This window comes from Physeter macrocephalus, chromosome 11, assembly GCF_002837175.3.
Source record: "Physeter macrocephalus isolate SW-GA chromosome 11, ASM283717v5, whole genome shotgun sequence".
NCBI lineage: Eukaryota > Metazoa > Chordata > Mammalia > Artiodactyla > Physeteridae > Physeter > Physeter macrocephalus.
The window spans coordinates 144,781,998-144,807,712 of record NC_041224.1 but is presented as its reverse complement, the minus strand read 5'-3'; the positions used below and the strand labels follow the sequence as shown (position 1 = coordinate 144,807,712).

At 37.2% G+C, this 25,715-nt stretch overlaps 1 protein-coding gene across 3 annotated transcripts in view; it reads left to right on the top strand.

Moving 5' to 3' along the window:
* Nucleotides 1-5,884, top strand: part of PPP2R5E (protein phosphatase 2 regulatory subunit B'epsilon) — a 161,238-nt gene extending 155,354 nt beyond the window's left edge. For all 3 annotated transcript variants that reach the window (XM_024134440.3, XM_028495979.2, XM_024134439.3), the window contains exon 14: nt 1,150-5,884. In XM_024134440.3, coding sequence (XP_023990208.1) covers nt 1,150-1,249 — 100 coding nt within the window. In that variant the 3' untranslated portion in view covers nt 1,250-5,884. The remainder of the gene's footprint in view (nt 1-1,149) is intronic.
* The last annotated feature ends 19,831 nt before the right edge of the window (nt 5,885-25,715 follow it).

The following is a 25,715-nucleotide window of genomic DNA, read 5'->3' as shown; positions in this document are numbered from 1 at the left end:
GCAGGCGGATTCTTAACCACTGCTCCACCAGGGGATTCCCTACCCTATTGTGAACATCTAGTTTTTTGGTAAATTTTACCAAACAGTGAAATCTGAAAAGTCTGGAAGTCATTAGTCAGATTGATGTTGAGGGCTTCCCTGGTGGCGCAGTGGTTGAGAGTCCGCCTGCCGATAGCGAGAGGCCCGCGTACCGCAAAAAAACACAAACCAAACAAACAAACAAAAATTGATATTGAGCCAAATTTGAAGGCTTGGAACATTAAAAATTTAATACCCAATAATATCAACAAAGTTCTGTCCAGAATTAAAACTGAAATCACAGAAGAATGTTTAATTTGTCCATATATATAGGTATAAAATAAGTTAGTAATGTGGATTTTGTGGTTTAATACTTGTAAGAACAAGATTCTGCTAAAGAGTTTACATATACATAATGTAAGAAAAATGAGTAATAATAAAGAGGAAGTATATTTTCTTGACCTACTACATTCTTTGTATCAGTGTCATCTCTAGCAACCCTTTTGAGAAACTATTTGGAGACAAAAAGAAAATCAGATTTGAGCTAGACCCAAAGTAAAAATGAATAATGTACCATTGGTTTTAGGATAACAGATACATAAAACTGATCATCATTTTTCTTTCTTGATAATTTTGAAGTTAATTTTCTTTATTAAGCTAAGTATAAAGGAATATTAATGTGAAATATTAAAATATTCTTGTCATCTCCTACTCTATATTTTATGTCTGTATAAGTGTCAAGAAAAAATAAAAAGCAAGAGAGAGAAAAACCAAAAATGCCAAACTTTTCAGAGACCTTTTAAAAAGTGTGGGGAAGGGCTTCCCTGGTGGCGCAGTGGTTGAGAGTCCGCCTGCCGATGCAGGGGACACGAGTTCGTGCCCCGGTCCGGGAAGATCCCACATGCCGCCGAGCGGCTGGGCCCGTGAGCCATGGCCGCTGAGCCTGCGCGTCCGGAGCCTGTGCTCCGCAACGGGAGAGGCCACAACAGTGAGAGGCCCGCGTACCACAAAAAAAAATAAAAAATAAAAAATAAAAAAGTCTGGGGAAAAGTATGTCAAAGGGGCAGTTATTGTTGGATAATCTCTTTAAACTTTCTCAGTTGTTTACCTTGTATTCTATTTTTTCCCCAGTGAGAAAAAGAAAGAAAAGGAGCGTGAAGAATTGTGGAAAAAACTGGAGGATCTGGAGTTAAAGAGAGGTCTTAGACGTGATGGGATAATTCCAACTTAACAAAAATAATGACAACAACCTTACTAACCTGTGGAGTCACACATTTATGTAGTAGAAGATGGAGCAGCAGTTTTCTGTATTGTGCAACTTTACAGTAGATTTCACATTTGTTTCATTATTACAACAGCACTGTATATACCTGTCTCTAAGTAAAGGAAAAAAAAATAAGGACTTCAGTCCAAAGTTTGGACAGTAGATGGACTTCTCAGAACTTGGCAAACATAATCATTGTTCTAACCCTCTTAAAAAAAAAAAAAAAAAGCAGTCTTCAAAGATCTGTCAATGAAATTTGTATATTAAAATTCCATTATTGGGAGTTCCTTATTTATCATTAGCAGAGAGTATGAAACAATTTTCAAATGTGAACAATCTTAAATTTAGCTTGTCTTTCTGCTAAGCTGTTAAGTGTATTTATAGTAAAGGAAGGAAAAAAAAAGACTGTCATTTCCTTATAAGTTTGTATAACATCCTCCTCTGGGTAACTTGACTGTAATTTGACATCTTTTCCTTTTGCACATCTTTATGAGTTGAATGTCCACGTGGAATGGGGCCGTGAATTATAAAGGTCCCTGATAAAAGTTTTGTTCACTGGAGTGAACATCTTTCCAGTAAGCAGGTAGTCCTGGTACTCCTTTAGTTTTAAAATTAGGAGTAAAAGAGAGCAGGTGATAAACATAGTAGGGAAGGGAATTTTGGATTCACACATCAGTTTATGGTGACTCCAAATCAATGTCTTGAATCCTTTGAAAACAGGCACTGGCACATCGTAGGGTTCAGTACCTGACCAGTATTAGTTATGTACGTCATTGAACACACAAACCAGAGATGTTTTAGAAATGTCAGAAGACATCCTTTTGGACCATTTTGAAATAAGAAAGACAAACACTAAACAAACAGTACAACCATGAAATTGATCACCAGGATTGTGAATCTAATTGGGAATAGAGTTGAGCAAACAGCTTGGACTGTTTGGAGTTGTTGCCTTACTTTTTAATATATATTTATAAAGTATTCCAGCAAAAGAGGATGAAGCCTCTGAGAAAAAAACAAACATATTACAGTGTTTTTTGTAGATTCTCATTCTATATCCCATCACAGCGCCAGCCCTGTTTTTAGCCAGAAAGGATTCAGGATAAACATTATTATGCATTCTGAATTGAATGCGTATTCCTAACTACTGTATTTGTTACCAAAAGTGGTTCTACAAATGCTACTGAAAAAAATCTGGAAATTCCTAATGTCCTGAGTATTAATAATAAAGTTTAAAAATGCTTTTATATCAAAGGTGCATTGTGACCAAATTGTTTAAGAAAAACAAAAAACAAAATCTAAGGCTGTATTATAGATCTATCTTATTGGCTCTCTGCTTTGTATTTAAAAGAGGAAGCTTACATCTTGGGGAGTTAAAATGCTGATAAAACTTGTGTACATTATGTACTTACCTAAAGCAGTTGCATTATTATGTACTGAAAGATATGTGTTTTGGGATTTATTTCCAGGATGCTTTTGCTTGTTGTGGACTTGGCAGCAGTGAGTTGATAATCCTAAACAATCCCTTCCAGCAGTATTCGTGGTATAGAGCTGATTCTGCGTTCATGTGTTGAATTGTGATAGTAGCAAACAAGAACATATGAACTGTTGTTGCTCTTAATAGAAATATGGTACCAATATGGGCTTGTATATTTTCTTCCTTCCACTTAAAATATAAGGTAGAATATGCAGTTTTATTCTTTACAAGAAAAAAGGAAAAAAAGAAGCCACTGACCTTTCTCCCCTATTAAGTGTTTCAGGATTATCAGGTCACAGTTTGTGCGTAAAAGTCAGCTGATTATGGATATTGTCATCTCAATAACTTTGTAAAACAAAAACAAAATTTGGCATTGTTAATTCTGAAAAAGAAACAGCAGTAAAAGAGTCATATGCAATACCAAACCCAACATGGTTTAATGGAATTAATAGATTTTTTTTTTTTTTTTTAAAGAACATTAATGGGAATTCAATGTAAAGCTGGCAGAGGCTGCCAAAGATGAAAACAACTTACTTTAAAAGTACTGGAGCAAAGGTGCAAGTTCAAATGCTAAAGATAAAAATAAATTTGTAACAAATCATCTCCTTTAGCCCTTTGATTTTAGCCTGTTAGTTTTAACTCTGCTTTACATTTAATTTTGACAATATAAACTTTTGTTTTCCATTAATTCATCTTTTTAGATTGAGGACATTACAATCACAGGTTTATGAAATATCTCTGCCCATTAGAATGAAATGCAGTCATTTGAAATGAGAAAGACCAGGATCCTTTTTTGCACCTTACCCTGTCCTCAGAATTAAGGTGAGAGCCACACCGATATCCTTGATGTCAATTTCATATGTTGATCATTCCAAACTGAGAAGAATAAAGCCACATTTTAGACATATTTAAAGAAGTTATTATAGATATATGTCTAAAATTCATAGGGCAACTTCTGAGAAGAAACACTGTCTTTTCTTTTTTAACTGAAAGTGACAATGTGGCATTTGTCATGTTGTGTCCAGTGAGGCACAGTAACTGAGGTAATCTGACTGTTGCACTATGTGACATATTTAAGGACGTACTTGCTGCATTTGCAGCAGCCCTCTCTTTGTCCTTTCCCACATTTCTGCTGTTGCTGCAACTTGAGTTAATTGTGACAAATGCATCTTTGTGTTATATTTTGTTTGCTTCCTAATTTCCAGAACTATATATAAATATATTTTTTAAATATCGAATATTGTAGTTAGTGAGTGATGATCACTCCAACCTTATCCCTACCATATTGGTTTCAGGGGTAGGATTAAGAGTGTCTTTGGAAGAAAAAACAAAAAACAAAAACAGAACCCTGTGGTTTAGAAGGATGCTGAGGCCTTAGGCTGTGGGCCTAGAACAACCATGTGAGTGAATTGACCCATTTCATACTTTAAATCAAGCATGCATTCCTTTTCTCATTGTGCAGGTGTCTCCAGTTGTTTTCCTTCAGTGTTTTCGTCCTTTTAAATTTTATTATATTTTGCTCTCCCTGACATCTGTTTTTTATAAAATAAAAAATAAAAAAAGTAAGACATAGATAATACCCTCAATGCCTCTGGATACTCACAAGCAGGGTTATGCTCCTTCGTCTTGGGCTCGCTTGCCTAAATGGAAGGGTTTAATTTATTTTGTACCTCCTTCTATGCGTGGGACAGTCCAGGGTGCAGAGCTAGGAATTGCTTATAATTGCACCTGCTATACTTAAATGTATAGCCCTAGGCTCAATCACACTATGGAAAGAAAAACAGAAAAGTATATTTAGAGCTTTAAAAGCTTTTTTATTTTTTTGTGGGGATGGGGGGTGGGAAAGGGAAGATGTGTGGATGTTATTGGCATTTTTAAATGTTCAGAGGTTTTTGTTTTGTTTGTTTTGTTTTGTTTTGTTTTGTTTTGTTTCTTCTGTTTTGTTTTTTCTTCCCTTTAATTGGATGCACTGACCTGGCCCAAGAAATGAAGAGATTCTCTCTTTTGATGCTATTACCAATGTTACAACAAAGTGACAGTCACCTATAGCAAAAAGGTGGCACCAGACATGATCAGTGATATTTTATTTGCACATCAATATTTTTATTTTTATATTCTGGCTCAGCTGCTTCTCTGAGTGGAGTTAAGGAATGAGCCACAAAGGATTTTTGTAGTAGCTATATTGGCAATGCATTTTATATTTCTCACTATTTAATTTTGAAACTCTAAAAGGATTGTGCATCTTGAGAGAAAGTTGAGCAAATTTTAATCTAGTGTTAATTTGTGCTGCTTCTTGTGCACGATAGCAGCAGTAGTATCTCTCTTGGAAATAAACATCCCATATTATGATGTCTATGAATATAGGTTTCCTTTTCTACCCTCCCTCCCTCCTTCCTTCCTTCCCTCCCTCCCTCCCTCCCTCCCTCCCTCCTTTCTTTCCTTCCTTCCTTCCCTTCTCTTTCTTTACTTTTTTGGAAATCACTTATTGTATATAAGTTGTAATCCAGACCTCATGTATCAATGGGGAACTTTCAAATATAAATATTACCAATACATTTTCTGGTTGTTGTCTGATTTTTGATTGAGGTATAATGAGAATGACATGTCCATTGCTTTTGGTTTGAGGATTTCGCTTTAGCTTCATAAATCTTTTGGTATTTTAGTATTTCATTGTTTTAGCAGGAGAGGGCAGCAAAAGTTCATTTTCCCTGTTAGAAATGCTGTGGTTCATGGTTGGTTTTAAATTTAGTTGTGTGTGTGTTTTTTTAAACAGCATCTGTTTGTGGGTAGAGGTAAAAATGAAACATTTTTGATATGAAAAGTTGCATATGAAAATTATAGACTGGTTCAACCAGACAGTGAAGACTTCTGATCCACATTAAAGTTAAAATGCCACAAAGCAATCTTCCAGCGCTGGCTAAAATATGCTACTTCCTTTTCAAACACAACAAAATGCAAGCCGAGTCTTAAAACATTTGGAGTTTTAAAATGTCTTTCTTTGAAAATGATTTACTTTCTTCAAAGTGGTAACAGAAACAAAAATGAAGGTGCTCCCAAAGGGAAATGTAACCTTCCCCTTTCACAGGTGTGTGAGAGGCTCTGTACTGTGGGTGCATCCTAATAAAGAAGCAGTGAAGAGTTTTCAGGTGCCTGGCTGTGTGTATTTGTTTGTTTGTCTGTTTCTGACGTCCGTGGCCTTTTTGAACCATACTAATGGTAGCTTTGGTCAATGTAGCTGTGAGGCAGTGGGGTTGGTATGTTCAGGCTTTCAACTTGAGAAAATCAGTTTGTGATTAGGGAGCAGTCCAATGTCTATTGCTGGATAACAAACTACCCCAAAACTTGGTGACAGAACATTTGTTCACAAATGTATGGTGTGGGAAGGACTTGGCAATAATGTCTTGTCTCTGCTATTCAAGTATCAACTTGGGTTTATCAAGTGGGATAGGAGAATTCATTTCCAACGTGGCTCACTCGTATGGCTGTTGGCAAGTTGGTGATGGCTGTTGGCTTGGGGTTCAGCCAGAGGCCTCAGTTCTTGACATGGGCCTCCTTATGAGGATGCCTTCTTGGGCTTCCTCACAGCGTGACAACTAGGAATGAGTGTTTTAAGAGACAGGAAGTGGACACTGCCAATACTTTAAGGCCTGGGCCCAGAAACTGTCATGGCATCACTTCTGTAATATTTTCTTGGTCAAACAATGACAAGGTCTGCTCAGATACAAGTGGAGGGGACATAGGCCTCATCATGATGTGATGAGAGGAGTGTCATCTGTAGCCAACCATGGGATACTTACTTTGTAAAGCATTTGATTTAGGTGTGCTTTCCTCTCTTGGCTAATTAAATCATATCAGATTTGGAACCATGTAGAGTTAACCAATTACTGTTTCATGTTCAGTTAAACTCTGACTTGGGGAGGGAAAAATCTTTGTAAAGGTAGCAGTTTTGTATTTCAAAGCATGACCATTTTAACATCTGAAGGTCGTAAGTTATTTACCAAGAAGAAACTTGTAACAAAGGAGGGTTAAAAGAAATTTAGGGTTCAAAGAAATTTAAGAGTTGATTTTCATGGAATAGCTAATCCTTTCTATAACATTGCCTCCTGCCTGTAAACACTATATTATAATGGAGGCAAAGTTCATGTATAGTCCAATTCCTATTTCCTGGAGTTTTATATAATATTGTGTCCTGGTGGTTTCTCTTAGATCAAATTCACATTAGATTTTTTTTTTTTTTAAACAGAGACTAACTATGGGATAGTTAACCAAGACTAACTATAGGATAAGGGGAATTAAAATTAGATTTTTTTCTGATTATGATACATGTTCAATGTATAATTTATTCTTGAAAAGGAAGATTTTAAAAAACAAGTTTAATAGCTACATGCTGTGCCCCATACCTAAAAGTCCACTGCAAGTCATGTGCATTCATTGATTGATTGGAGCAGTGTTTATTGATTACGTCTGTCCATAGTCTTGCCCATTCTCTTATGTGCAGATTTCCTGCCTCTTTAATGTCTCATTTAATTTATTTCACCTCTTGCAATTGAAGTCTGAATTAATTGTAAAATTTGAGTCACATTTTGCTGCTACCAGATGATATGAGGCCTCAGAACCAGGAGGGATATCAGCCACGGCCCCCTTTGTCCTCCCCAAAGCTCTTCAGGCGAGATGTCTCTGTCTAGAGTCACCCAAGGTGATGGCCGTGGACTTGGAAATCAGAGACTCTTGGGATCATTTGGCTTCTGACATTTATCAGCTGTGTGACTTCGGAGAAATCACGATCTAAGCCTCAGTTTCCTTTGTAAAATGCAGGTAAAATGGTGCTTATAGTGTTGTTATATTCCATTAGGTAATATATGTAAAGTAGTTAGCATACAGCTTGGCACATGGTAACCTGAAAAAATATTATTACCTTTAATAAATGCTTATTTTATTAAATCCAAAAGTTAAACCCAAAGTTAACAAAAGGTTAGAAGTAATAAAGATTAGAGCAGAGATAAACAAAATAGAGAATAGACATCAATGAAACCAAAAGTTGGTACTTTGAAAAGATCAGCAAAATGAACAAGCCTTTAGCTAGATGGACTAAGTAAAAGATGACTCAAGTTACTAAAATCAGAAATGAAAGTGGAGGTATCACTGCTGATTCTACAGAAATAAAGTATAAGAGAGTACTATGAATGATTGTATGCAAAAAAAAATTGGATAGCCTAGATGAAATGATTAAATCACAGTGAAATAGAAAATCTGAATAGACATGTAGGTAGTAAGGGGATTGAGTCAGTAATCAAAAATCTCCCAATAAAGAAAAGTCCTGGTCCTGACGGCTTCACTGGTAAATTCTACCAAACATTTAAAAAAGAATTAATACCATTCCCTCTCAAATGTTTCCAAAAAATTGAAGAGGAGGGGACACTTCCCAACTCATTCTGTCAGATAAGCATAACCCTGACACCAAAAATAGACAAAGATACTACAAGAAAACTAAATGCCAATATACCTTATAAACATCGATGCAAAAATCTTCAGCAAATTACTAGCAAACAGAATTCAGCAGCATATTTAAAAGGATTATACACCATGACCAACTGGGATTTATTCCTGGAATGCAAGGGTGGTACAACATACAAAAATCAATCAATATAATACACCACATCAACAAAATGAAGGGAAAAAATATATATTGGGTGGGCCAAAAGGTTCGTTCCTTGTTTTTTTTCCCGTAAGATAGCTCCAGTAGCACTTAGTGGTCTTTAGCTTCATTCAAAACAATTTGTTAGATTGTGTGTGACAGCTATAATATCAGTGTGCATTTAAAAAAAGACATAAATATTGGTGAATTTTTGTGTAGCCATTTTAATATTGAAGATGGAAGAAAACAACATTTTCGACATATTATGCTTTATTATTTCAAGAAAGGAAAAAATGCAACTGAAACATACAAAAAGATTTGTGCAGTGTATGGAGAAGGTGCTGTGACTGATCAAACGTGTCAAAAGTGGTTTGTGAAATTTCGTGCTGGAGATTTCTCGCTGGACGATGCTCCATGGTTGGGTAGACCCCTTGAAGTTGATAGTGATCAAATTGAGACATTAATTGAGAACAATCAGCTTTATACAATGTGGGAGATAGCTGACATACTCAAAATATCCAAATCAAGTGTTGAAAATCATTTGCACCATCTTGGTTGTGTGAATCACTTTGATGTTTGTGTTTCACGTTAAGCGAAAAAAACCTTCTTGACCATATTTCCACATGCGGTTCTCTACTGAAACGAAAGGAAAACGTTGCGTTTTTAAAACAAATTGTGACGGAAGATGAAAAGTGGATACTGTACAACAATGTGGAATGGAAGAGATTGTGGGGCAAGCGAAATGAACCACCACCAACCACACCAAAGGCTGGTCTTCATCCAAAGAAGGTGATGTTGTGTATATGGTGGGATTGGAAGGGAGTCCTGTATTATGAGCTCCTTCCGAAAACCAAATTATTAATTTCAACAAGTACTGCTCTCAGTTAGACCAACTGAAAGTGGCACTCGACGAAAAGCATACAGGGTTTGTCAACAGAAAACACATAATCTTCCATCAGGATAACACAAGACCGCATATTTCTTTGATGACCAGGCAAAAACTGTTACAGCTTGTCTTGGAAGTTCTGATTCATCCACTGTATTCACAGACATTGCACCTTAGGATTTCCATTTATTTAGGTCTTTACAAAATTTTCTTAATGGAAAAAATTTTAATTCCCTGGAAGACTGTAAAAGGCACCTGGAACAGTTCTTTGCTCAAAAAGATAAAAGGTTTTGGGAAGATGGAATTATGAAGTTGCCTGAAAAATGGCAGAAGGTAGTGGAACAAAAGGGTGAATATGTTGTTCAATAAAATTCTTGGTGAAAATGAAAAATGTGTCTTTTATTTTTACGTAAAAAACTGAAGGCAATTTTTGGTCCACCCAATAAAAGCCATGTGTGAAAAATCCACAACAAACATCATATTCAATGGTGAAAGACTGAAAGCTTTTCGTCTAAGATCAGGAAGAAGGTGAGGATGCCCACTTTAACTACTTGTATTCAACATAGTGCTGGAAGTTCTATCCTGAGCAATTAGGCAAGGAAAAGAAATAAAAAGCATCCAGATTGGAAAGGAAGAAGTAAAATTATTTGCAGATGGTATGATGGTATAGAAAATCCTGAAGACTCCACAAAAAGTAGTTAGAACTAATAATTCAGCAAAGTAGTAGAATACTAAGTCAACACGCAGGAATCAGTTTCATCTCAAAATAATGTTTGGAATCTTAACCAAGATTTTTTTAGAAAATAGATTTTTAAAAAATTATTCTCAACTTATTTGATGAAGGTAGCATTACCCTGATACTAAAACTAGTCAAATGTATTAGAACACTAATAGCACAGAATACTACAAACCGTTAACTCTCATAAATGTTAATACAAAAATGCTTAATAAAATATTTGCAAATAAAATTCAGCAATATTTAAAGAAAAAATCAGTTTCATCTCTATACACAATGAATAATTTGAAAAGGAAATTACAAAAACAATTTCACATACCAATAGCATCAAAAAGAATAAACTCCTTAGGAATTAACCAAAGAAGTACAAGACTTGTACAATGAAAACTATAAAACATTGCTGAAAGAAATTAAGACATAAATAAATGGGAATATATTCCATGTTTATGGACTGGAATACTTATTGTTAAAATGTCAGCACTACCCAACATGATCTACAGATAGAATGCAATCACTATCAAAATCCCCATGAAGTTTTTTTTGCAGGAATTTAAAAAAATCCATTCTAAAATTCATATGGAATCTCAAGGGAGCCTGAATAGCCAAAACAATCTTGAAAAAGAACAAAACAGGAGGATACACACTTGTTGATTTCAAAATTTACTATAAAGCTACATTAATCAAAACAATGTGATGGTTTTGGCGTAAAGATAGATATATAGACCAACGGAATAAAATAGAGAGTCCAGAAAGAAACTCATATATATGGTCAAAAGATTTTTAATAAGTTTCCAAGACCTTTTGAAAAGGATAGCATTTTCAAAAAATAGTGCTGTGAAAACTGGATATCCACATGCCAGAGAATGATGTTGGACCCTTATCTAACACCATATACAGAAATTAACACCAAATAATAAAGGACCTAAATGTATGACCTAAAATAATAAAAACTCTTAGAAACATAGGACAAAAGCTTCACAACATTGTATTTGGCAATGACTTCTTGGATATCACATCAAAAACACAGGTAACAAAAAAAAAAAAATAGACAAATTAGACTTCATGAAAATTTAAAAAAAAACTTGTGCATCCTAGGACACTATCCACAGTAAAAAAGCAACCCACAGAAAGGCAGACAATATTTGCACATTATATATCTGATAAAGTGTTAATATCGAGAATATATAGAGAATTTTCAAAAACTCAACGATATAAATACCAAACAACCCAATTCAAAAATGGAGAAGGATTTAAATAGGTATTCCTCCAAAGAAGATAAATGAATGACCAACAAGCACATGAAAAAATGCTCAACATCAGTAATCATTAGGAAAATGCAAATCAAAACTTCAGTGAGAAAACTCCTTACACCCATTAGGATGGCTACTATCAAACATCAGAAAACAACAAGAGTTGGCGAGGATGTGGAGAAATTGGAACTTTAATGCACTGTTTGTGGGAATGTAAAATGATGCAGCTGCTGTGGAAAACAGTATGGCAGTTCCTCAAAAGATTAAAAATAGAAATACCATATGATCTGGCAATTGCACTTCTGAGTGTATACCCAAAAGAAGAGAAATCAGGTTCTCAATGAGATATTTGTACACTCATGTTCATAGCATCATTATTCACAATAGTTAAAATGTGGAAGAAACCCAAGTGTCCATCAACAGATAAATGGATGAGCAAAATGTGGTATATACATAAAATGGAATATTATTCAGTCTCAAAAAGGAAGAAAATTCTGAGATATGCTACAACATGGATGAACCTTGAGGACTTTATGCTAAATGAAATAAGCCAGCCTTAAAAAGACAAATACTGTTTGATTCCACTTACATGAGGTACTTAAACAAGTCAAAAGTTACAGAAAGTGTAATGGTGGTTGCCCGGGTCTAAGAGTAGGAGAGAATGGGGAGTTATATTTTAATAGGTATAGAGTTTCAGTATTATAAGATGAAAAGAGTTATGAGGATAGATGGTGGTGATGGTTGCCCAACAATGTGAATGTATTTAATACAAATGACCTGTACACTTAAAAATGGTCAAAATGATAACTTAAGTTTATGTGTGTTTTACCTCAATAATTAAAAAAATACTACCAAACCATTTTCTACAGTGGACATGACATTTCACACCCTCACCAACAATGTAAGTGAATTCCAGTTGCTTCACATTCTTGCCAACATTTGGTGGTGTCACTTTTTATTATTTTAGACATTCTGGTGTATGCATATAGAGATGCCTTATTGTGGTTCTAATTTGTATTCTGATGACTAATTGAACACTTTTTTCTTGTGTTTTTTGGCAATTTGTGTATCTTCTTTTGTGAAGTGTCTGCTCAAATCTTTTGCCCTTTTGCTTTATTGTGTTGTTGATCTTTTTATTATTGAATTGTAGGGGATATTTATATAGCCTGGATAATAATTCTTTTCAGATAGATGTTTTGTGAATATATCACAATGTTTTGTGAAATTTTCTCCCTACCTGATGAGCAAAAGGTTTAAATTTTGATGAGACCTAACTTAACATTTTTTTCTTTTTATGATTATTGTTTTTTGTGACATATGAAATCTTTCTCTTCCCCTGCTTCCTTTCCTCCCTACCTGCCAGACCAAATTATACTCTCTTATGTATTCCCTTTAAGAGCTTTATAGTTTTTACTTTTATGTGTAGGTTCATGATTCACCTTGAATTTTTTGTGTGTGCATAGGTTTTAATATAAAAATCTAGATTCTTTTTTTCTGTATGGATAGCATATTATTGCAGCATCAATTATTGAAAATTCTCCCCAAATAATTTCTTTGGTGCCTTTGTAAAAAAAAAAAAAAGGCTACCATAAAAATGTGGATCTAAATTTAGGTTCTGTATTCTATTTCAATGGTTGACTTATTGATTCTTATACCAGTACCACAGTCATGATTACTGTAGCTTTAAAATAGTCTTGAATCAAGCTGTCTAAGCATTTCAATTTTTTATTTCTTTTTCAAGATTGCCTATTATACATCCTTTGTATTTTAACATAAAGTTTAGAAGAAACATGTCAATTTCTACAAAAGAAAAAAAAACCTTGTGGGATTATGATTAAAGTTGCATTGTGTCTCTAGATAATTTTGGGAAGAATTGACATCTTCATAATATTGAGTATTATAATCCAGGAACATGGTATTATTCTTCATTTATTTAGTCTTTAATTTCTCTCAGCACTTTAAAAATTATTTTCAGCATAGATATCCTGTACATCTTTTGTTAAATTTACTACTAAGTATTTTATGTTTTTTGAAGCTGTTATGAATTGAATTGTTTTTTAAATTTCATTTTTCAATTGTTTGCTGTTAGTATATAAAAACACAGTTGGTTTTTGTAGATTAACTGCCATCATTAAACTTTGCTAAAAGCAGTTATTAGTTCAATTAGTTTTTATAGATTGTTTAGAATCTCTATGTAAACAATCATGTTATCTGCAAATAGCAAGTTTTACTTCTTTATTAATGGTCACTAAATTTCTATTTGTTTTATTTCCTTTTTCTTGCCTTGTTGCAATGGTTCAGACTTCTAGTACAATATTGAATAGAAGTGTTGAGACTGGGCATCCTTGCCTGATCTTAGAGAGAAAGTGTTCATTATTTCTCCATTAAATATAATGTTCACTGTAGGTTCTTTGTGGATGCCTTTTATCAGATTGAGAAAGTTCTCTTCTATTTCTACATTACTGAGAGTTTTTATCATGAATGAGTGCTGAAATTTGTCATATGATTTTCCTGCATCTATTGAAATGATCCTATAATTTTTTCCTTTATTCTATTAACATGGTGAATTGCATTGCATTTCTGGGATTAAAGATATATATAGTTTATACATCTATATAGTTGACCCTTGAACAACCTGGGTTTGAACTGCACAGGTCCACTTATAAACAGATTTTTTTTTCAGTAAAAAATACAATACTATATGATCTGCAGATATGGAGGGCTGACTATAGGACTAGTGGATTTGGTTATCCATGGTGGGTCCTGGAACAAATCCCCTGTGGATACTGAGGGATGACTGTAGTTATATGTATACATGTTAATTTCTGATGACAATGCAGTGTTTATTCAACTTGATATTTCTCTAAATATAATGTGTCATGTCTTCTGGCTATTTTCAGGATTTCCTTTATCTTTTGTTTTCTATTTGCTTCTGATGTGCCTAATGGTTTGCTTCATAATTATCATGCTTGGAGATCACTGAGTTGCTTAAATCTCTACATTTATATCTGTCACCAGATTTGGTAAATATTTTGGTCGTTATTTTTCAGATATTTTTTCTGTCCCATTCTCTCTATTTTTTTTCTTCTGTGATGCTAATTAATATGTACTTAAATCTTTTTTATTATAAGGCACAGTGGTACTACTGTTCAGTTTTTAAATTATATTTTATTAAGATAGAATTCACATAAAATTAACCATTTTAAAATATACGTTTTACTGACATTTTGTACATTAAAATTACTGTACAACCTTCATTTCTATTTTGCTCCAAATTTTTTCACCACCCCAAAAGGAAACTCTGTACTCATTAAGCAACCACTTTCCCATTCCTCCCTCCCAATCTCACAACCACAAATTAGCTTTCTGTCTTTATGTATTTACCTATTCTAGATATTTCATATAAATGGAATTATATAATATGTAAACTTTGTGTCTGGCTTCTTTCACTTAGCATATTCTTTTTGAAGTTCATGTTGTTACATGTATCAGTACTTCATTCCTTTTTATTGCTGAACAATATTTCATTGTATGATATACCACATTTTGTTTATCCATCACCAGTTGATGGACATTTAGGTTGTTTCCACCTTATGGCTATTGGGTATAGTGCTGTGATAAACATTATGAGTTTTGTTTAAATATGTGTTTTCAATTCTTTTGGTAAGTAGGTAGGAGTGGAATTGCTGGGTCATATGGTAACTTTTTGAGGAACTGTCAAGCTGTTTTCCACAGCAGCTGCACTGTTTTACATTCCTGCCAGCAATGTATGGGGGCTCTGATTTCTCCACATCCTTGCTAATGCTAGTTATTTTCTGTTATTATTCTTTATTATAGTGAACCTAGTGGATGGTCTGTTCATCTCTTAAAAATATCTTTTTTCAATGTTCTTTAAATTGAATAACTTATTGATCTACTTCAGGTTCTCTGGCTTTTTCCTCTGTCATCTCTATTAACTGTTATGCTCCCATAACAAATATTTTTCTTTTAGATACTGTATTTTTTTAGTTTTAGAATTTTCTCTTAGTTCATTTTTCTATTAGATTCTATTCCTCTGTTGAGATTTCTATCTTTTCATTCATTGTGAATATGTTTTTCTTTTTCTTTTTTTTTTTTTTTTTTTGTGGTATGCGGGCCTCCCTCTGCTGTGGCCTCTCCCGTTGCGGAGCACAGGCTCCAGACGCGCAGGCCCAGCGGCCATGGCTCACGACCCTCCCAGACCAGGGCGCGAACCCGGTTCCCCTGCATCGGCAGGCGGACGCGCAACCACTGCGCCACCAGGGAAGCCCCTGTTTTTCCTTTTTTTTAATAATTAATTAATTTTTTTATTTATGGCTGTGTTGGGTCTTCGTTGCTGTGCACAGGCTTTCTCTAGTTGCGGTGAGCAGGGGCTACTCTTCGTTGCCGTGCACAGGCTTCTTATGGCGGTGGCTTCTCTCGTTGTGGAGCACAGGCTCTAGGTGCACAGACTTCAGTAGTTGTGGCATGTGGGCTCAGTAGTTGTGGCTCATGGGCTTTGTTGCTCAGTGGCATGTAGGATCTTCCTGGACCAGGGACCAAACCCATGTTCCCTGCATTAGCAAATGGATTCTTAACCACTGGGCCACCAGGGAAGTCCCAATGAGTATGTTTTTCTTAATATCATTGAGCATAATTATAGTAGCCATCATAAAATTCTTGTTTGCAAATTCTAATATCTGGGCCATCTCAGGACCTGTCTCTTTTAATGATCTTTTTCTTGAGAATCTGTCACATTTGTCTGATTCTTCATATGTTGAGTAAATTTGAATTTTTGTCCTGGATATTTTGAATATTATGTTATGGGAACTCTGGATTATGTAATATTTCTCTGAAGAGTATTAATTATTTTGTTTTAGCAAAGACTAATTTGAAAGGACTCAAACTATAATCTCCAACTCTTGGACAGTAGCTCAAATCTTAGTTCAATTCTTTTTTCCTTCTCCGGAGTTTGTCCCATGCATGTGAGGGTCAGGCATTAGTCATAGATTTGGGTTGAGTTATACACAAGATTTGGGCTCCTACTGTCTAGTGCTCTCCTTTCTGTGATATTACCCTCACTTTCCAATGGCTGTGGTTGCCCTGAACTCTGTCCTCTGGTTCTTCAGGGAAGAAAAACAGTTTTTTAAATTTGTGTTCTCCTGCTTCACCTAGTATTGACTCTCAGGCTAAAACACATTAAAAGGAAGATTTACCCAGTGTCATCTTTTTTCTCAAGTGTTGACTTTCCTCCAGAATATGCCTTTTAGTGCTTTCCAAATGTTTTCCTCTTGCTCTCACTCTCTTATTTTGGCTACATTTTCCCATTTTAATCTGCATGAGGAGGACTAGCAGAATTTTAATCAGATATTCTTAAAGCAGATCTTCACTCAAGGGCTATCAAATGGGGACACATGATTCCCTTCCTCCCCCACCCCAACATATTCTGCATATCAGGCATTGTACTAAGTCAAGGTTAGTATTTCCCACACATCAGTGATTTATATATCACTGTCATGAATTTTGCCACTTGTAACATTACATTTGCAATTTTTTTTTTTTTTTTTTTTTTTTTTTTTTTTACCACGCTGTGTGGCTTGTGGGATCTCAGCTCCCTGACCAGGGACTGAACCTGGGCTATGGCAGTGAAAGCCCGGCATCCTAACCACTAGGCCACCAGGGAACTCCCTACCCTTGTGATTTGTTAGCTATTTTTAAATGAATCATATTTTCATTCAATTTTATTTATTTGCTTTTTAAACGTTTTATTTTTGAGATAACTGTAGACTTGTATACAAGAGTTGAAAAATATTACCGTGAATTCCTGTATACCCATCTCGCAGCTTCCCCTTATGTTAACATCTTCTATAACCATAGAACATTTATCCTTGGTACAAGTATCCTAGGTATAACACTATCAACAAAATACAGAATTTATTCAGACTTCACCAGTTTTCCCATTAATGTCCCTTTTCTAGCATCCAATCCAGGACTCCATATTATATTTAGTTATGTCTCCTTAGTCTCTTCGACTCTGTGACACTTTCCCAGTCTTTCCTGGTCTCTCATTACTGACAGTTTTGAACAACACTGGTCAGTTGTTTCTTAGAATGTCCCTCAATTTGGGTTTTCTGATGTTTTCTTATGGCAAGGTTGAAGTTATATGCATTATTTCAGGATATTGATAGGATGATTCAGAGATGATGCTCCTCCCTCAGTGCATGATATCAGGGAGTACATGATGTCACAGTTTATTATTAGACTATAGAGAATATTTACATACTCATATTAATGCAGTCCCTGATTATTGATTGATTATTGATTAAAATAGTGATATAATGGGAGGATGGGAGAGGGGAGACACAGGTTGTGCAAAACTGAGCTAAATCCTTGACAATGTCTATAGAATTTCCAAATCAAGAAATAGCAGCATAAGCAATTGGAAATGTGGAACCTATTTTACTGATAGCTTACGGAGGTAAAACTGGCTAAAAGTAGTCAAGGGGAGAGAGAGAAGAGACATCATGAAGAAGAGGCATAACTGTCTTTTACCAGAGTCTCAATGCCTGAGAAATAGGTCAAATAAATAGTGTGCATGCTTTTTTCAAAAGCTCAGTGGAGCAGACCTTAGAAAACCTCCCCAGCAGATTGAGACATGCCTGTTGGTATAAAAGTGGCCTTCTTCAGGCCAGGGTGATTACATATGTATAGATAAAGCAGGTCCAGGTCAAGCATTAGGAAGTAACAGGCCGAGCTGATATCCCCCAAGACACAAGACCCCTGCTTTTGATAATGCAGGGGTCAGGAATTGACCTCTGCCACTGTTTATCCCAGATTAGAAAAAAAACCTGGCACAGATAGACTTCTAGTTTGCTTGAATGAGGAAATGTGAACATCAGATGGTGTTAATTAGTTAGGCATTTACAGGCTATTTCACTGACACAAAAAGGATATTATCGCTGTTCCCCCTTGCACTTCAGCACCTGGATTGTCTCAGACAATAGTGAATTCACATGACAAGCAATCTGAAATGGTAAGTGATTATGATTGAAAAAATTGGGCTTGTGGAATCTCAAAGGCAGGTTCATTTCCTTGTTAGAACTCTGGAATAGCACTGTCACTTTAGAAAGCCTACCTCTGGTTCCAGAAGCTCCAGCAATCCAGGAGGGGGTCACCTGGAGGGGCCTGAGAGGGGGCAGTCAGGAGAGGGAGAAGAACTTTCATTATTTCTTCGGCAGACTCTGAAAATCTGAGGGTGCAAAGGTCATGAGGCATCCTTGTGGGAGTGGAGTCCTGTACTCTTCTTATTGGTAATTTGATGGGGAATCATCACATGGAGAAACATCTGAAGATCCATAAAACACCACATGAACAGTTTAGCTAAATTACAGCAGTGGGAGAGGGAAGGGAAGTGCTGGGGGAGAATCATTTTAAAAGCTCACAAATAAAAAGCATATCAATTTTGCAGGCTTTATTTTCATTATGAAATTATATGTACCCTTTCATTTTTACTATTTATTGAGGTATAATATCCTTGCAGAAAAGTGTACATGTCACACATGAACAGAACAACTCACTGCATTTTTACTGATTTCTTTTTAGAGATAAAAACAAGAAGCCAAAGTGAGAAGTAGAAGACAGGTTGGGAGAGACTATATTCTGCTGTCACCATCTAGGGACAAGTGGCTTGATGCTCTGATGTATACCTGATGGCCAGGTGTGGCTGCATCTCCCTGGAATTGTCTCCACTCCTCTAAGGACCAGTCAGGATTGCCTCAGGCATGACCCCCTGTGAGGATGCCCACAGCAACGGTAGTCCTGCCAACTTTGTGGCTGCACCCAGCAACACCTGGGAAGACAGTAAGTCTTCATGTATAGGCTCTAAAAGAAACAGGATTATGAGCGATTAAGGGAATAAATAGCAAGTCCCTGCTATGGTTTTTCCAGGAGCCTCATGGTTTGTTTCCATCCCATGACACATCACTGATTCAGATAAGTGAAAGAAAAGGCAGTGGAAGAAAAGGCAGTGGAAGCTGAAGAAAAGGCAGAGGATTGCTCTGAATATCAGATCATGTTGATCCCCTTCCAAAAAACCTTTCCATGACTGCTTGATACATTAGGAATAAAATCTAGACTCCCAAGAGTGGTCTACAAGGTGCCAAGTTATCTGGCACTACCCAACTCTCTGACCTTCTCACCTGCTACTCCCCATCTTTACTCACTGATCCTAACTCCACTGGTTGCCTTGGTTCTGCCTCAGGGCCTTTGTACTTGCTGTTTCCTCTGCCCTAGGAACTTTGTATTGTTGGCTGCTTCTCACTTTTTAGTTCTTTGCTTAGATGTTACCTCATCAGTGGACTCCCCTGACTGGTCTACATAAATGAAAGAGTCCCTTCATCACTCCTATCTCATCATCCTCTTTATTTAATGAATAGCTTACCACAGCTTGAAACTACCTTTTATTTATTTGTTTATCTTTTCACTTGCTTCTTATTTTTATTGCTCCTTTCTAGAATGTCAGTTCCATAAGGGCAGGCTTTATCTGCTTCACCGATGGCTATAAAGTAGGCCCTAGAATAACAGTGCCTGGCACGTAGCTGGTGCTAAGCCTGTATTGAATGAATGAGTAAATGAATAGTGAACAATGTGCCTAATAAACATATCTATTAGGCTAAGGTATTTGCAAGGAATGAGCCAATGCTCTTCTTATCTTTGGAAGCCCCCCACCCCGGGGTGCTGAGCATAGAGGTCTGAGTGCTGTGCTCTACACGTAGAAAGAATTCCGGAAAGCCCAGGCTAGGTTACTAAACTCTGTATTAGTTATCTATTGCTGTGTAACAATTTACCACAAACTTAGAAACTTTAGAAACTTGAATCACATTTATTAGCTCATAGCTCCTTTGGATTAGGAGTCTGGGCGTGGCTTTACTGGGTCTGCTGCTCGGAATCTCTCATCAGGCTGCAGTCAGGGTGTGGGCCTGGGTTGTGGTCTGTTCTCAAGGACTGACTGGGAAAGGAACTGCTTCCAGGCTCACGTGGCTGTTGGCAGAATTCAGTTCCTTGCAATTGTAAGGCTGAGGACCTCAGTTTCTGGCTGGCCATCGGCTGGTGCTGTCCTCAGTTTCTAGTTGGTTGTTGGCCAGAGACTCTCCTCGGTTCCTTGTTATGAGGGCCTCCCCAAGCTGGCTGCTCGCTACAGCGAAGACAGTGAGGGAGAGAGAGTCTGCTACAAGATGGACATTACGATCTTACGTCATGTAATCACAGAAATGACAGCTCGTTTCTGTTGCCATATTCTAGTCTAAAGCAAGTCACAGGTCCAGGCTGCATGCTAGGGGAGGAGATGACCCAGAATGTGAATGCCAGGAAGCAGGGATCCCTGGGCCATCTTAGAATCTGCTTGTCACTCTCCAACTTCTGGCTCCCAACGGTTCACACCCTCCTGCGCATCCCTCCCCCGCACAAAATACATTCACCTCCTTCCAAGAAGAGCCACGAGTCTCACCCATTACAGCATCTGTTCAAAGTCCAGCATCTCATTATCCAAATCAGAAACTGCACTCTGGGTAAAATTCCTCTACATTTATCAATTTTTAAAACTAAAGAGACAATATGGGAATAGAATCTAAAAAAGAGTGGATACATGTATACATGTAACTGATTCACTTTGCTGTACAGCAGAAACTAACACAACATTGTAAATCAACTATACATCAATAAAAATTAATTAAGAAAACGAGAGAGATAACTTTATCCACCTCTTGCCCCTACCCCCTACAACAGTGGAATATAGACATAGAATAATAGCTACAGATATTCCTGTTCAAAAAGAGGGAAACGGGAGGTAGAAAGGAGTGCTAGGAATAATCCTCATTGGCTCTGTCCTTTGGGTTCTTGCTTTTATCCTCGGAATGATCCTTCTTTTTTTTACTACTGTAGTAAAATGTACTAGGAGACAGGTAAATTGGGTGGAAACTGTTAAACCAAGAAACAAGACTTAATGATTTTGAAAATTATTAGACTTCTTATATGTCAAAAGATGCTAAAATTAAGAAATGTTTTCCTTGAACTGTCAGGAAAATGTGGCATGGAATAAAAGCCAAGTCAATTTAGGTTTTCTCTCTCATGTGCCTCAAAATTCTTCCAGGCTCCACACAGCTCCAAAGCCGTGCTCATATTTTCAGGTATTTGTCACAGCAGCACCCCACTTCCAAAGACCAGAATCTATATTGAAAAGTTTTGTGTATGACTCTCACCAACCTGAGTTAAGGGAAGATGACAGTTGACTCACTTTGATTCCCCAAGAGCTGAGTAAAACCTACCATACTCCCAGCAGCATGTTAGGTGCAAGAAAAAAGAAGTTAGATTCTAAGATGGCCCAGGGATCCCTGCTTCCTGGCATTCACATTCTGGGTCATCTCCTCCCCTAGCAACCAGCCTGGACCTGTGACTTGCTTTAGACTAGAATATGGCAACAGTTACCTATGGCAGTTACCTTTTTGGGCAAGGTTGATACTGTTGTCCTGACTCTGTTATTCCATCATTGTGGATAGATTTCTTTTCTCTGCACATTTATATGCCTGTGGGGTTCAGTCTGTCTCTCTCTGCTGAGTGAGTAGAGCAAATTGAAGCCAAACCACTGGGTGTAGATGTGGGCTTGGGGTTTCCGGGAAGTATCAGCAGCAAGGAGGACACAACTAGGTGAGAGTGGCTTAGAGGGGTATTAGGGATGGACTGTTTGGTGGTGGGTTTGTGCTTTGTGATCTTCAACCCATTTGAAAACGTGGATTCCCCAGTAGGCTATTGGGCCCCTGCCTGCATGTTTCCTCTAGCAGTCTGACCTTTGAGAGGATGAACACGTCTATGATGGCTGTCCCCAGGGGTGGCAGCCAGGGTACCCAAGCATCCTGACACATGATAAAGATGCTTCAGGCTAGAAGACCCTACTGGCAACCCTGTTCTGCTGCTAACAAGCCAAGCTGGCAGCGGGACTCCATGACTTTGTCCACTTCTGGGGACACACCCTGAAGATGAGCCTTGGGACCCCAGCTGGGGGTCTCCCACAGCTCAAGAGTGCTGCTTGGCATTCATGCTTGGTCCCTACTAATCTGGAATGTTTCTCTATAGCAAATACCAGGATGACAAATATATAGACATTTGAGTGCCTTAAGGATCATGCCTGTCTAACTTGTTACGTATCGCATGAGCTTAATTCAGCATGATCTCATGAATGCCATGGGCATGCCTAATATCATAGTGTCTTAACATTTCAGTTGACCGAGTGACTCATTCTTCTGCATAGGAAATTGCTACTGCATGTGCAGCATCCATCCTTACACATGTTTCCATTTCATCTAGGTCAATATATTCCTCAGTTCCAGCCAGGATCCTATGCTCTGCTGTCATGTAAATATATTCTTTCTCTTTTGAAAGATTCATTTTTACTTCTTCTCTATTAGGAAAGTGCCCTCAATCATGGGTGGCCCTGCCTTGTAATTATTCCTAAGAGCCTTTGTCCAACTTTCTGATAAACTCTAATTAAAACTCATTGTCTGTTTTACTTTTCTGGGTGGATGGGAGGCAGGGTTCCCAGGGACAGGGTTGTATTAACAATAGTTTCAGCTGATGTGGGAAACAGGCAGTCTTAGAGTCTCTTGCTAAGTAGAAAATGCCAATTCTTTAAAAAAAAAAAAAAGACAAAGGTACTTTTTGTTTTATTAGCTCTGTTGGAGTAAGTTCCTATTCAGGTCAAGTTATATCACATTATTTTTGGTCATCAAGCCTGGAGTGTCACTTGTCCAGAGGCAAAGGATAAGCTGTTTTAAGCAGAGGCAAGTGTACCATTTCTTCATCCCTGCCCGCCTCCCTTCAAGAGAAGTTAGCCCTTCTCGCTTCTCTTCACCTAGCGTGTAGTGAGTTGTATTATGCCCCCACTCAAAGATATATCCAACCAGAACCTGTGAATGTGACCCTACGTGGAATGGATCTCCGCAGAGGTAATTAAGGATCTTGAGTGAGATCATCCTGGATTTAGGGTGGGTTCTGAAACCAATGTCAGGTGCCCTTAGAAGAGAAAGGCAAAGGGAGATAGAGACACAAATTAAACTCCTTGGAGTTCTAGGATGAAAGATTGGAAGCTAAAGGGATCAAGTTGTTGGCCATGGGGTTAGAATACAGGTATGCGTATAGTTTCCTCCTGATCAGGAGGTGAAAAGCTAGGTTTAAGAAGCAGCCACTATAGAGAACAGTATGGAGGTTCCTTAAAAAACTAAAAATAGAGCTAACATATGACCCAGCAATCCCACTCCTAGGCAGATATCCGGAGAAAACCATAATTCGAAAGGATGCATGCACCACGATGTTTACTGCAGCACTATTTACAATAGCCAGGACATGGAAGCTATTGTCCATCAACAGAGGAATGGGTAAAGAAGATGTGGTACATACATACAATGGAATATTACTCAGCCATAAAATGGAAAGAAATAGTGCCATTTGCAGACGCGGATGGACCTAGAGATTGTCATACAGAGTGAAGTAAGTCCGAAGGAGAAAAACAAATATCATATAATATCGCTTATATGTGGAATCTAGAAAAAATGGTACAGATGAACTTATTTGCAAAGCAGAAATAGAGTCACAGATGTAGAGAACAAATTTATGGTTACCAAGGGGGGAAGTGGGGGGTGAACTGGGAGATTGGGATTGACATATATGCCCTACTATGTATAAAATAGATAACTAATGAGAACCTACTGTATAGCATGGGGAATTCTACTCAGTGATCTGTGGTGACCTAAATGGGAAGGACATCCAAAAAAGAAGGAATATATGTATACGTATAGCTGATTCACTTTGCTGTACAGCAGAAACTAACACATTGTAAAGCAACTATACTCCAATGAAAATTAATTAAAAAAAAAAGAAATCACACATAACACAAAAAGATGGTATTCTTAGGTTCAGTGCATGTGAATGTAAATAAGTACTAAAAGCAAAATTTAAATGCTAACCACACTGTTGAAATACAAGTGAAACAAACCACGCGTGAAAACCTTAAAAAAAAAAAAGAAGCAGCATATATGGGCTCAGTTATTCATTAGAGCATGGTTTGTGGTAGCAGAAGATTAGAGACAATGAAGCAATAGGGGACTGAAGGACTATACTATGGCATACCATGCAGCTAGTAATAAAGGATGAGGGAGATCTCTGTGAACTGATAAGGTGAGATCTCCAGGATATACCATTGGGTGAAAAAAGCAGTACTGAGAAGAGTTTATACAGTATGCTTACACTTTTTAAAAAAGAGGGGAGGGCTTCCCTGGTGGCGCAGTGGTTAAGAATCCATCCGCCTGATAATGCAGGGGACACAAGTTCAAGCCCTGGTCCAGGAAGATCCCACATGCCATGGAGCAACTAAGCCCGTGAGCCACAACTACTGAGCCTGCGCTCTAGAACTCGTGAGCCACAACTACTGAAGCCTGCGTGCCTAGAGCCCATGGTCGGCAACAAGAGAAGCCAATGCAATGAGAAATCCGCGCACGGCAACGAAGAGTAGCCCCCACTCGCCGCAACTAGAGAAAGCCTGCGTGCAGCAAAGAAGACCTAATGCAGCCAAAGATAAATAAATAAATAAATTTATTTTAAAAAAGAAAAAAGAGCAACATGTATTCTTAAAAAAAAGGGGAGGGGGTATGAGATTTCGGCGGTATTTCTCTGTATTTGCCTAATGAAATACTGGAAGGATAAGTAAGACATTAATATAAATGATTACCTGTAGGGGGTGAGGGCAGAACTGGGTGGATGGGGACAGGGTGGGAGTTAGACTTCCTATATGGATTTGCTTTTAAAATAATGTAAATATGTTACTTTCTCAAGAAAAGGAAAGGATTAATAAGATTTAGGTTCTCTTTCTTCAAATATAACATAAAATCTATGATATATAATAATGTATGATAATATATTATATATAAAACTATATAAATGTGTATATATACACATATATATATATAGCCTATCATTTATCCATCCAGAATTTTAAAATTCATCCTGACAATTTAGTCTTTTACTTAGAGTAAAGGCCTTGAGAAGATGGGTGTCCAGAGTGAGGAGAGAGCACGGAGCAAGGCTGGTGAGGGAGGTGAGGGCTAGATCACACACAGCTTTGCAAGTTGTATTAAAGCATTTGGATTTTATCCCCAAAGCTATCCAAAGCTACTGAAGGGGTTTAAGACAGGGAAGGACTGAATACAATTTCTTTTTTTTTTTAAACATCTTTATTGGAGTATAATTGCTTTATAATGGTGTGTTAGTTTCTGCTGTATCACAAAGTGAATCAGCTATATGTATACATATATCCCCATATCCCCTCCCTCTTGCGTCTCCCTCCCACCCTCCCTATCCCAACCCTCTAGGTGGTCACAAAGCACCGAGCTGATCTCCCTGTGCTATGCAG